The sequence below is a fragment of the Delphinus delphis genome, chromosome 16, assembly GCF_949987515.2.
Source record: "Delphinus delphis chromosome 16, mDelDel1.2, whole genome shotgun sequence".
NCBI lineage: Eukaryota > Metazoa > Chordata > Mammalia > Artiodactyla > Delphinidae > Delphinus > Delphinus delphis.
The window spans coordinates 33,929,709-33,943,899 of record NC_082698.1 but is presented as its reverse complement, the minus strand read 5'-3'; the positions used below and the strand labels follow the sequence as shown (position 1 = coordinate 33,943,899).

Here is a 14,191-nt window from a genome sequence, read left to right as displayed (position 1 = left end):
AATAAGCAGAGGAACACTTAAAGGGGCCTGAGAGCTTTCCACCCCACCTGGCTGTCACTTAAGAAACTACAATGTATCTTGGGACTTACCTGGTGGCACAGTGGTTAAGAATCCACCTGCCAATGCAGGGGACACGGGTTCCAGCCCTGGTCTGGGAAGATCCCACATGCCACAGAGCAACTAAGCCCATGTGCCACAACTACTGAGCCTGCGCTCTAGAGCCCGTGAGCCACAACTACTGAGCCCGCACGCCACAACTACTGAAGCCCATGCACCTAGACCCCGTGCTCCGCAACAAGAGAAGCCACTGCGATGAGAAGCCCGCGCACCACAACGAATAGTAGCCCCCGCTCGCCGCAACTAGAGAAAAGCCGCACGCAGCAACGAAGACCCAACGCAAACAAAAATAAATTAATTTTTTAAAAAAGAAAGAAACTACGATATCTAGGTTCCCGTGGCCTAAGTGTGGCCCAGAAGCGCAGTTCCCAGAGCCGACTATGGCACAGGCCCATGATTCATTATTTCCTGGGTCCAGAACCCACACCTAAGCTGGTCGAGTCACCCCAAGCACTGCCGAAACGCCTAGAGTACCCTTACGGAAGCCAGCGGTCATTGCGTGCGAGCCGGCCCAGGGTGCGCGGGCTGCCGGGATTTGTAGGCTGACTGGGGCGGGCGTTTGCGCAACCTCCTCGAGACCCTGCCCGACGCTGCGCCACGTAGACAGGGGGAAGCGCGCCCTGAGCCTGCAGCAGTTACTGCAGGACGGCTGTCGGAAAGAGCAAAACTGATCTTGTTTTCTTTCTTGGAATCATTTGGCGATGATGATTTCTCATCAGTTAAAGGATAAATTCCTAGTCCTAAAGTAACATTCAGTGTCCTTTTCGTCACGATTTCGTACCCGTGGTAGCCTTAACACTTCCTAATTATTTTTCAAAACTAGTCTGGACGTTTCCTCCGAGAAAGGGGCTTCCTTTGGACCTCTCTCTTCTGTGCTTCCACAGCACTCTCTTACAATTATCTAATAACAATTACAATCACGGCCAGCCTTCCTGAGCGCTTCCATGTTCTAGTCTAAGCTATTTACCCGCACCACCTCATTAATTCTCACACAGCTCTCTGAGACGGTTGCTATTATTCCCATTTTGAAGATGAGAAAATTTTGGCTTACAGACGCGATATAATTGACCAAATTGAGCAAGTTTAAGTGTGACACTACCAAGTCCGGCGTCTCTCCCACTAGACTACGAGTTCCAGGAGGGCAGGTTGGATCTGCTATTTACTTTCCAGCGGGCCACGCCCCGGGAGCGGGATCTGGTGTCTACACCGCGTCCCATGGTGCCTTGCGCGCCTGCGCTGCAATTGGCCCGGAGACTCGGCTCCTTTTTCAAATTGAGGCGCCGAGTCGTTGCTTGGTTTCCTGGGCTTCGGGCGGATACTAGGCTGGTGATTCGAAGGCTCGGGCGGGTGGAGGACAGACGCCGGGGCCAGTCACAGTCCCTGGTGGACAGCGATTTCCCCGGCCACGCCAGCACCCGACAGGGGAGGAGGGCACCCGGGTCCGCGCCGGCCGCAGAGCCGCTCCACGCCCCACGGCGCCCGAGTCCGCGACCAGGCCTTGATTTTTCGGCGGGGACCGTCATGGCGTCTCAGCCGAATTCATCTGCGAAGAAGAAAGATGAGAAGGGGAAGAACATCCAAGTAGTGGTGAGATGCAGGTAGGCCGAGCTTGGCAGGATTCCGAGCCCCGGGCTTTGCTGCAGGGCTCCTTCCTGCGCGGTCCGAGGAGAGAGGGCTTTTGTTTGCAATTTCTGAAGGGACCAGACCTTCCTGTTTCATAGTTATCTGAGTTCTGTTTGATAAAATGACACCAGGTTGCTGTGAGGAGTAAATTAGTATTTTTTCTTTATTTTTCAGAAGAAAGGAATTTATATCTGAGTTTATAGTTTAAACTGCTATTCAGAAGGAGAATTTGATCGCCGTTCTTTAGTGAAATGTGTTCTTTTCTAAAAAAACTACTGTCGACAAAGATTTAGGTGTCACTCCTTGCAGTTGGTCCGTTTGGAGATGACTGCACACCTACTTTACAGATGTTTTAGCACTTATGTTGGGATTGCCATCCCCTCCATCACCTCTAAAAACGTAATCAGTCCCCTCTTCTCTTTATTCTAGATGCAGTATTTCCTTAATCCCTACTAAACAAGTAAACATCACTGTATTTAAAATTTAAAAATTAAGTTGTAGAGTGAGTTTATGTTTTTACGATCAAGGAGAAAACTTAAGTTCTGCTACATTTCCCAGTGGTTTCCATATCACTTCCCAATTTTAAAATGAGCTAGGAGAGGAAGGACATACTTGAAGATACTTGAGGCCCTCCATAGTTTACTGGTATTTGTGTGTTTTGTATGTCTGTTTTTGCTGCTGTTGTTTTAAAAACTACCAACTATCAGAAACTTTTCTGTAAATCCAAACGTATTCTAAAATTAAAAGGTTATTTAAAAAGTGTATTAACAAACTTTCTTAGGTTATTGCCTACACAGCTTTGGTGACTTGAGTTGTAGATATCAAAGGTAATAGCTAACTTTCTAAAGTAGGCGCCAGAGAAGACATTTGGTGGTAACCTTAAGTCTAGCCAATTACATTCTAGTTGCACTCTAGGGCTTCTGCTAATAGTTACTTGTTTTGAAGATTAGAAAAACAGCCTATATTCAAATGCAAAGTTTTAGATGATTTTGATCGTTTAGTAAAGTCAAGTGGTATTACCTTTTCTGTGTGGCTTCATTTTCTTTAATTTCATTTTTATTGTTAGTTACAGAATATGTCAGACCTATAAAAAGTTATAGAGAACAATGAAACAGACATCTGCGTATCCATCACCCAGATTAGAAACAGAACAATCATTACATCTAGAGTCCCAGCGTATCCCTCCACATCCCTTTTCTCTACCCCAAGAGTTAAACATTATCCTGAATTTCATGTTTATTATCTCCATACATTTCAAGGCTTAACTTAAAAGAGATTTCTTTTACTTTATCACTAATGAAAAGTGCTTAGGTTGTGTCTAATGTTTACAATAACTTCAGTATAAAGAGATGTTTTTCTTTTCAAGTTAGCCTTTTCTTTTTCAAATAGCCTTCCTAATGCAAACATGTCCTTAAACTTTACTAAATAAACAACTTATGAGGCCCTCGGAGGTTGTCAAATCTTTTCTGTAAAGGGCCCAGATAGTAAATATTTTAGGCTTTGCAGGCCACGTGTGGTTTCTGTCACATACTCTTCTCTGATTTTTTCCCCCGTTTTTTTTTTTATTTTAATTTATTAAATTTATTTATTTTTGGCTGCGTTGGGTCTTTGCTGCTGCGCCCACAGGCTTTCTCTAGTTGCAGTGAGCGGGGTCTACACTTCATTGCGGTGTGCGGGCTTCTCATTGCGGTGGCTTCTCTTGTGGAGCACGGACTGTAGGCATGCAGGCTTCAGTAGTTGTGGCTCACGGGCTCCAGAGTGCAGGCTCAGTAGTTGTGGTGCACGGGCTTATTTGCTCCGTGTCATGTGGGATCTTGCTGGACCAGGGTTCAAACGTGTGTCTCTTGCATTGGGAGGCAGATTCTTAACCACTGTGCCACCAGGGAAGCCTTTTTCCCCCAGTTTTAAACTTTTAATTGGCACAGTTTATTGTAGCCTAAGAGATCAGCAAAATTTGAAGAGAGATGACTTCATTACTTGGTTACAATGAATACAATCTTTACGATGTTCTTTACTTGTACAACAACTCTATGAATATTTATGGAATGAATGAATGGATTTAGCAATTCATTCAAAAAGTCTGCCGGACACGACTTTTTTTTTAAAATCCTCAGTCTTTGTTTACCATTTTGGTTGTTTGAATTTTAATATACTGTATTGAGGCCAACTAAAATTGATGGGTTTGCTAGTGTCATCAGCAGAAACCTTGCAATATCTAATTAAAGAAGTCTGGATAGGAAAATAGTTGCTTAGCAGCACTCTTTATTGCAGTGCCAACAGTCCCTTAAGCTTCTCTCTGGGAGCTTTGATAACTCTTAGGAATGTGTGATTTGTGTGAATTTCTACTACTCTGCCCTGACAGCTTGAATGGTATTCATTTGGTAACTTAATCACACATCCAGGCAAGAGATTAGACCAATTGGAAAAGCTTTAACCATATGAGAGGAATTCATTCCACTTGATACTTTTGTCCTACCTCAGTACAAGTTGGTTTTGACTTAATTTTGTTGAACTTTTAATAATACTGCATACTGTGACTTATGTGCATTGTGTAGGTTTCAGTACATTTGACAAATGACAGCATGACCAGATATTACTTGGAAGTTACTGAGTTAAATTTCCCAGGATCACAAATTTGGTCTTCTGACGGGTCAAACATGCTAGGGGGTGGGGCATACCAGAGGACATTGAGGTATCCTTCTTAAAATAAATAGCAACTTGGTTCGTCTAGTAATGAGGGGAAAGATAATTTCCTATTTGGTGTTTCCTGTCACAGTATGTGATAATGAATGGGAAAAATGAACTCAGGTCAAGAGTACACCTTTCCCCTTGGACCAGATGTGCGTTAAGTATATCAATATCTTATGGATGCTATTCTGTGGACTATGGTTCTTTTTAGCTTTCCCATCATTCCCCTTAGGATGACATTTATTAAGCAGTGTAGTGTAACAGATATTTGCATGCCTACTGTGTGCTAAGCATAGTAGTAGACACTGGGGAAACAATAAATTAAACAGGATTTCTTTCCCTACACTGTGAGGTTGGTACTATTACCAACCTTAATTTTCAAATGAGAAGACAGGCACAATGGGCTACATTGCCCAAGCAGACTGGATGGAGAGTCCTCACTCTACTGAAATGCCTAAGGAGGCATTTATTATCTTAGATTACTTCACAGGGAGTCTTTCCCATCACCCATGCCTCTCCCCTATCCCACCCTGTCCCAATTAAGGCCACATTAAACTTTTGCTGTATGTTCCTACCTTTTACGTACCCTTTCTAAACATCACCTCTCTTATAATCTCTTGTTTTATGTCACTGTTCCCCACTAGACCTCACAGTGCTGTGAGGACAAACTTGGAACAGTTTGGAACTTGGAACAGTGAGTACCTGGCACCTAGTAAGCACTCAACGTATTAGTCATTATTTTAATCTGTTTTTTATTTTGTGCCATTTATCCACTGGCAGGTTAATATTTTGAACGCAAATCTGGTATGTTATTTCTACTACATCATAACCTAACTTGACTGGATTCTAAGAACAGTGGAAATAGAATTCTAAAAAATAAGTTTGGCATTTTTTACAAGTTAATTCTGTTAGCATCTACTCCAAGAAACTGTCAAAATTGTACATGTCTTTCAAAACTTTTTAAAAAACTAATTTTATTTCTGGGATTTGAAACCCTTAAAATTCTGCTGTCTGCCTTAGCAGTGTCATTTACTCCTCATTTAATCTCTATCACCAACAGTGTAGTTAAAGCTTCACATTGTTCTTGTCTGAGGTATTAACAAAAATGTCATCAATAACCAGATAACTAAGAGTTCATGAATAACCTTCTGTGTTTCTTTTTACAGACCATTTAATTTGGCAGAGCGGAAAGTTAATGCCCATTCTGTAGTAGAATGTGATCACATACGGAAAGAAGTTAGTGTACGAACTGGAGGATTGGCCGACAAAAGCTCGAGGAAAACATATACTTTTGATATGGTACTTACTTCCTAAAATGCTTCTACTTCTTTATTATTCACTAATGTAAAGTTATCCTAGTACACATATTTTCTGTAGGTTCTAGTGTACAGTTACAAATTTCAGTTAATCCTTTAAGTTGTCAAATGGTTTCTAGTGGGCTGAATAAGTTAATATATTAAAAACAAAATTATTAAGTAATTCTGAAGTGTTTTTTTTTTTTAAGAAATGCCTTTTTTTTTTTGGATAGGTTTTTGGAGCATCTACTAAACAAATTGACGTTTATCGAAGTGTCGTTTGTCCAATTCTGGATGAAGTTATTATGGGCTATAACTGCACTATTTTTGCGTGAGTGAAACACTATTTTTCAAATTGATGAAAAGGTTTAGATGTGTGTATTCGTTCTTTTGTTTAACACTTTTGTTAATTTTGACAGATATGGCCAAACTGGCACTGGAAAAACCTTTACAATGGAAGGTGAAAGGTCACCTAATGAAGAATATACTTGGGAGGAGGTATTTATTGTTTATAGCAGACTTCTGTCTCTAAAGTGGCTGAAATATATCCAAATAAAACTTGGTTGAAGGCCTGTCTTGAAATGGAAAAGATCAGAGTACCCATGTCAAACATGAATTTAGGATAAACTACTACTACAGTAAAATTAAAGTATATGGTATGGCTTTTGTTTAAGAAACATACATTCTTATTGGGAGAGAGAGGAGCAATACATATGGCACAGTTAAGTGCTAAGAGAAGGGTCTGTTTCGGAGAGAATAGTTGGAGCAGACTATTGTGGGAAAGTAGAATGTGAGTAGGGCTTGAAGGGGAAAACCTTGCAGTGCGGGAGTTAGTATCATAAAGTTAGTCAGAATTAGAGAATATACTGTTAGATGAACACTTCTGATTAAAATGATGGTGTTATGTTCTCATGAGAAAATTTGGAAAGGATTATTGAAATTGGCTTTATAAGTAGCTTGGTTCAATTGGTTTCTGTGTAATGCTCAGGCATAAAGTGGCTGACAGGAATGACAGATTTGTGGAAGGTGTAAGGAAGAATAATTACTATTAAACAGACTGTTGTAAATGGCTTGGCTTCTCCAACAGGTTAGTTTTGTTTTGTTTTTAAACCTGTTTTGACATACTTATGTTTAAATATACTATAAAGGAGGCCCTTGTTATATGTGTTTTAACTATTGCAGTAAATGGCATTCTTTAAAGTCTTTATTAATGTTACAATTTCAGGATCCTTTGGCTGGTATAATTCCACGTACTCTTCATCAAATTTTTGAGAAACTTACTGATAATGGTACTGAATTTTCAGTCAAAGTGTCACTGTTGGAAATCTATAATGAAGAGCTTTTTGATCTCCTTAATCCATCTTCTGACGTTTCTGAGAGACTACAGATGTTTGATGATCCTCGTAACAAGGTAACTTCAGTCTTTGAGAATGAAATGACTCCAAATGTTAACGTGTGATACTTTGGGAAGTCTATATATATATATATTAAAACCAATCTAATGGATGCTTTTTTGATATTTTGTCAGAGGGGAGTGATAATCAAAGGTTTAGAAGAAATTACAGTACACAACAAGGATGAAGTCTATCAAATTTTGGAGAAGGGGGCAGCAAAAAGGACAACTGCAGCAACTTTGATGAATGCCTACTCTAGGTGAGAAAGCCATTGTTTCCCCCACCGCTCCATTTCCTTTTTAAGAAGAATTATGAACTTGGGGAATCACAGTGGGGTGAGTTAAGGTATGTGAGTCACACGTCTAGATTGTATGCTGGATTGCATGCCTTAGTAATTGGCTTGAGATTTATAGGGAGAGCACCAATGTTGGGAGAATGTTGAAAGGAGAACAAAGACAAGTTGAACTTGAGCAGAAGTATTAAGTCTTTTAAAGGAGAAGATTTCTTTTCCCAAATGAAATTATACATGGGAGCCCAGATTAAAATGTGGCGGCTGTAGTTGATTTGGCAGTAGGATGCTCAGAGGCTAACCTCCTCAGCCTTAGGAAGGTTTGCCCTGAGCACTTTTCTGGAGCCTCTCAGTATACTGAGAACACAGTTTGAAAACCTCTGATTTGAGTAAGGATTAGAGGAAAATCAAATGACTTTATTTTATTTTTTTCCAGCTTTATTGAGGTATAAATGACAAAAATTTTATATATTTAGGTTGTGCAACGTGATTTTTTTTTTTTTTTCCCCAAATGGCTTCATTTTAATGTAGGAAGACAAATGGTCACTAACACTGGCTTTTAAGAGGAGAAAGGGGCATATTTGATAGTAACCCCTTATAGGATGCATCGCAAACTCTCCAAATGCAGTTCACTAAGTCAGAGGTGATTTTTTTTCTGCTAGTCTTTGAAGGAAACATCAGAATGTAATTGAAAGAGCTATGGATTAGGAGTTAGATATTTGTGTTTAGTTCCAGTTCTGCAGTTAACTAAATATGTTACTTCAGGTAGTTAAACTTATCTGAGTATCATTTTCCCTGAGCTACAAAATGACTTTTAGGGCTCTCATTTCTTTGCTCTCTTATAGTTGGACATTTCTACAATATGCTATAATGATTATAATTGCAACTCTGTAAAAATATGTATGCATTTAAAGAAAGAAGAAAAATAGCATAAGATGAAAGTAATTAAGATCATGGAATTATGTGTGCTATTAAAATTTTAATTAAATTTTCCTATAATAGCTTTCCATTTAAAAACTTAAGTTATAAACCAATCATAGAATGAAATTTCCATTTTCATTAAATGATTGGTTTATAACTTTATTTAGAATTTGGAGGAATGAACTTAAGAAAATTTCTTTTCTCTAAATACTTTTCTCTGAAATATAAAATTCCTATTATTCTGTAAATTTGAATAATTAAGGATTCCCTTTTTCGTACATAGACTGCAATAAAGATCTCTTCTTATGAATGTATGTGATAAAGAGAAGGAAAATGTATTCACTTTTCCAAAATCAGAGTTGACTTTTGTGTTTAATTGCATTAATTCCATAATCTTCAATTAGGAATGGGTAAATTATGGTAGGAGAATATGAGATGCATATTATAATTCAAATCTATAGTTTATATTTTTCCATGTGCCCTTCCTCCTTTCTGTTATATAAAATAATTCAAATAATTTTGTAAAAATGATACTTATTGTAAAATTTTCCAAGTAACGTGAAAAGTACAAATGAGGAAATTAAAAATTACCATATGCCAACCATCAATGACATTAACAAACATAATGTCATTTACCAAATGTCATTGATGCAGAAAGGAATGATGTCTTTGGTTGTCTGTATGATTTTGATATCTCTCAGATAAAAGTTGAATGTCAATATACAGCATAAGACAGACTTTGGAAAACTTTATAGTCTAGCAGTGATTATCTTGTAGTGTTTTGGTAAACGCTGTTTACTAATTTCTGCTGTTCAGTGGAAGGAGCTACCTATCTCTGATGACATTCTCAAAGCAGAGCAATGTACTTTTAGAACAATTGGCTTTGAAGGGGAGTAATCAGATGGCTTGCCTGGTGCTGTTTGAATTTATGGTAATGACATATTTCAAGTGGTTCTTTTTTAAAAAAAATTTTTATTTTTGGCTGCGTTGGGTCTTCATTGCTGTGCGCGGGCTTTTCTCTAGTTGCGGCGGGGGGCTCTCTTCGTTGCGGTGTGCGGGCTTCTTATTGCAGGGGCTTCTCTTATTGCGGAGCACAGGCTCTAGGCGCGTGGGCTCAGTAGTTGTGGCTCTCGGGCTCTAGAGCGCAGGCTCAGTAGTTGTGGTGCACGGGCTTAGTTGCTCTGCAGCATGTGGAATCTTCCTGGACCAGGGCTCAAACCCGTGTCGCCTGCACTGGCAGGCGGATTCTTAACCACTGCGCCACCATGGAAGCCCCTCAAGTGGTTCTTATAAATAGAAAGATCGATTGCAAGCCTTCCCTTTTGGGATCTCCCCTGCGGGGGGCAGGTAGAACAAAACAAAAACCTAGCATTCTATTCATCCACTGTCTTCCAAAATCTTATTGGTATCTTCTCTGATACTATCTTTTTCTACCCTGGTGGATTTAGATCTTTCTTTGCTGTTTTCAATATTTTATAGAAAGCAAATAATGTTTTGTATAATGACTGGGCAACTTGGTCTTGTTTTCTAGTCGTTCCCACTCAGTTTTCTCTGTTACCATACATATGAAGGAAACTACAACTGATGGAGAGGAGCTTGTTAAAATTGGAAAGTTGAACTTGGTAAGCATCAACATTAATAACCACTGTTTCATTCTTTCTGTTTTTTTTTTCTAGTTTTATTGAGGCATAATTGCCAAATAAAATTAAGTATTTAAAATGTACAGTGTGGCAGGATATCCTTTCTCATGGCTGAATAATATTCAAGTGTGTATGTGTGTATCACATCACATCTTCTTTATCTGTTCATTCATCAATGGGTACTAAGGCTGTTTCATACCTTGGTTATTGTGAATAATGCAATGAACGTGGGAGTGCTGATATTTCTTTGAGATAGTGATTTCATTTCCTTTGGATACATACCCAGAAGTGGGATTGCTAGGTCAGATGGTAGTTCTATTCCAATGTTTCATTCTTTATCACCTCATAAAGCAGCTTGAAGGTTTGTATTTATAGACAATATTTTTGTAGTCACTGGATTATTAGGTTTGTAGTGGATTGTTAATTATAGAAAAATTACTGGCTATTTAATATATTTATGTACAATAGGAGAATGAAAGTCTTCTATTCCAAATCCAATAGACTGAGAACTCACTTTTATTTTTTAAATTTAAGGTTGATCTTGCAGGAAGTGAAAACATTGGACGTTCTGGAGCAGTTGACAAGAGAGCTCGGGAAGCTGGAAATATCAATCAATCCCTGTTGACTTTGGGAAGGGTTATTACTGCTCTTGTAGAAAGAACACCTCATGTTCCTTATCGAGAATCTAAACTAACTAGAATCCTCCAGGACTCTCTTGGGGGACGTACAAAAACATCTATAATTGCAACAGTTTCTCCTGCATCTCTCAATCTTGAGGTAAGCTCTTTGAGAGGTATCCGGAAGTGTAGTAGCTATAATTCTTATTTAATATCACATATTTTTAAAGTTCATCAATTGGCTTCATTCATTCTATATTACAGTAAAAAGAATCTGAGCATTGCATGTGGACATGTAGAGGAGGACACCACTGGAAAAATTGTCTTTCTCCTTTCTGGCAATTTTTAATCTTAAAAAACTACTTACTGGGACTTCCTGGGCATGGTGGTTAAGAATCCGCCTGCCAATGCAGGGGACATGGGTTCGAGCCCTGGTCTGGGAAGATCCCATATGTCGCGGACCAACTAAGCCTATGTGCCACAACTACTGAGCCTGTGCTCTACGGCCTGTGAGCCACAACTACTGAGCCTGCGTGCCACAACTAATGAAGCCTGCGCACCCTAGAACCCGTGCCCCGCAACAAGGGAAGCCACCGCAATGGGAAGCTCACACACTGCAATGAAGAGTAACCCCCGCTTGCCGCAACTAGAGAAAGCCCGCACGCAGCAACAAAGACACAATGCAGCCAAAAATTTAAAAAAAATAAATAAAATAAATAGTTACTTTAGAGGGGTGGGTAGGATGAATTTGGAGATTGGGATTGACATATATACACTACTGTGTATAAAATAGATAACTAATGAGAACCTACTGTATGGCACAGGGAACTCTACTCAGTGCTCTCTGGTGACCTAAATGGGAAGGAAATCCAAAAAAGCGGGGATATATGTATCCATATAGCTGATTCACTTTGCTGTACAGCAGAAACTAACACAACTTTGTAAAGCAATTATACCCCAATTAAAAAAAAACCAAACTAGTTACTTAATTGCATTTTTCCACACAGTCTTCAAAGAAAATTGCTGTGGTCATTAGCAGTGGATGGTCTAATTGAGGACCTAGAAGTGGGTTAAGTGAATGCTGCTGTTTTAGAGGCTGCTTAGAGAGCACTGAAGATGGGGTTGGATGTGTGGGAACAGGTAGGAAAACCAAGAGAAGCAACAAAGATGGTAAAATCTTATATTGGGTTATGTGCTTTAAATGGAATTAGGGAAAGCTTTTATAAGGTCTCTAACTCCCCCTTTCATTTAAAAAAATATCTTTATTGGGATATAATTCACATACCATAAAATTCACCCATTAAAAGTATATAATTTAGTGATTTTACTGTATTCACAGAGCTGTGCAACTATCACCAAAATCTAAGTCTAAACATTTTTTTTAATTAATTAATTAATTTTATTTATTTATTTTTCGCTGCGTTGGGTCTTCGTTGCTGGCACGCGGGCTTTCTCTAGTTGCGGTGAGCCGGGACTCCTCTTTGTTGCGGTGCGTGGGCTTCTCATTGTGGTGGCTTCTCTTGTTGAAAATTAGTATTTTCGGTAATTGGCCTTTTCTTTTCATCACAGGAAACTCTGAGTACATTGGAATATGCTCACAGAGCAAAGAACATACTCAATAAGCCTGAAGTTAACCAGAAACTCACCAAAAAAGCTCTGATTAAGGTATTTGTGAATTTTTGTGGAGTAATGTAATCTTGTTTGACAAATGTGAAAATGAGGAGCTGAAATAGATAATTGTTAAAAAAATTTATTAAATTGCCTATGGTAAGGCTTTTCATCTAATGATTTGAACTAAATACCCTATGTGTTAAAATGTTTTTTCTAATGCTAATATGTTGACTTTACCAGCTCTATCAAGTCAGCAAAATTTAAGTATATAATGGTGCTTCAAGGAAGTTTTAATTAGCAGTTCCCTAATGAATAAACATCTTATTCATTAATGCAAGATATTGAGCATCTTCACATGTTTATTATGCATTTGTATATCTTTTATGTGAAATGTCTACTAAATCCTTTGCCCAATTTTTAATTGGGTTGTCTTTTTATTAAGTTGTAAAGAGTTGTTCATATCTTCTTGATACAAGCCCTTTATGAGATTATTTGTAAATATTTCCTCCCAGTCTGGCTTGTCTTTTCCTTTTCTTGGTAATAGTTTTTTTTTTTTTTAATTGAAGATTTTATTGAGGTAACTGTAGATTCACATGCAGTTGGAAGAAATAATACAGAGAGATCCTTTGTACATTTTATCAAACAATATAGTAAAAAATCACCATAGGGATATTGACATTAATAACAACTCACTGATCTCATTCCCCAATTTTCCTTGTATTCACGTGTGTGTGTTTAGTTAATGCTATACAATTTTGTCACATGTGTAGGTTCATGGAGCCACCACCACAGTAAAGATACTGAACAGTTCCGTCATAATAAGGATTCCTCATTGCCCTTTTATAATCTTTTCCTTCCCACTTTCACCTCCCCTCGCTAATCTCTGCTATCCACTATCTGTACTCTATTTCTAAACCTTTGCCATTTCAAAAGTGTTATTGAATGGAATCATATAGTATGCAAACTTTTGGGATTGCCTTTTTTTCACTCAGCATAATTCCCTGGAGGTTCACCTGACTTGTGCATATCAATAGATTTTCCTTTTTAGTGCTGAGGAATATTCCATGGTATGTGTATACCATACATGCAGTTTGTTGTCAGATTCACCTGTTGAAAGACATATGGGCTGATTTCAATTTTCCACAATTATAAATAAAACTGCTTTGATCATTTGTTTACAGTAATTTGTGTACACATAAATTTTCATTTTTCTGGGATGATTGCCCAAGAGTATAATTGTTGTGTTGTATGGTAATTGAATGATAAGTTTTTAAGGAACTGCCAAGCTGTTTTCCAGAGCGGCTATACCATTTTACATTCCCACTAGCAATGTATGAGGCATCTAGTTTCTCCACATCCTTACCAGCATTTGGTGTTGTAACTATTTTTCATTTTAATCATTCTGATGAGTATGGTAGGTAATAAATAATATCTCACTGTGGTTTTAACTTACATTTCTGTACTGGCTAATGATGTTGAATGTCTTTTCATGTCCTTATTTGCTGTTTGTTACCCTCTTTGGTAAAATGTCTGTTCATGTTTTTAGGCCCATTTTCTAATTGGATTATTTGTTGTGGTGGTGGTGGTTTGAAAGTTTTTAATATATTCTACATACTAGTCCTTTGTCACAAACATGGTTTGCAATTATTATCCCCCAGGCTGTACTTTTCTTCTCATCCTCTTCTTATGGGCTTTTGCAGAGCAAGTGTTTATAATTTCGATGTGGTCTAACTTGTCAATTTTTTTCTTTTATGCATTGTGTTTTTGGTGTCAATTGCAAGAACTCTTTGCCTACCTCTAGATCCTGAAGATTTTTTCCTTTTTTTTTTTTAAATGAAGGTTTTGTATTTCTACATCTCACATTTAATTTCATGATCCATTTTGAGTTGATTTTTGTATAAGGCATAAGACTTAGATCAAGGTACATTTTTTTCACCTGTGGGGTGTCTGGATGGCTTTAGCATTCTTTGTTGAAAAAGCTATGTTTTCTCCATTA

General features: G+C 38.3%; 1 protein-coding gene across 1 annotated transcript in view; it reads left to right on the top strand.

The window, feature by feature from the left end:
* The first annotated feature begins 1,466 nt into the window (after positions 1-1,466).
* KIF11 (kinesin family member 11) overlaps positions 1,467-14,191 on the top strand; it is a 49,945-nt gene continuing 37,220 nt past the window's right edge. The window contains exons 1-9 of the mRNA XM_060033646.1: positions 1,467-1,715; positions 5,595-5,727; positions 5,957-6,054; positions 6,143-6,221; positions 6,949-7,134; positions 7,252-7,376; positions 9,859-9,949; positions 10,502-10,744; positions 12,154-12,249. Coding sequence (XP_059889629.1) covers positions 1,639-1,715; positions 5,595-5,727; positions 5,957-6,054; positions 6,143-6,221; positions 6,949-7,134; positions 7,252-7,376; positions 9,859-9,949; positions 10,502-10,744; positions 12,154-12,249 — 1,128 coding nt within the window. The 5' untranslated portion in view covers positions 1,467-1,638. The remainder of the gene's footprint in view (positions 1,716-5,594; positions 5,728-5,956; positions 6,055-6,142; positions 6,222-6,948; positions 7,135-7,251; positions 7,377-9,858; positions 9,950-10,501; positions 10,745-12,153; positions 12,250-14,191) is intronic.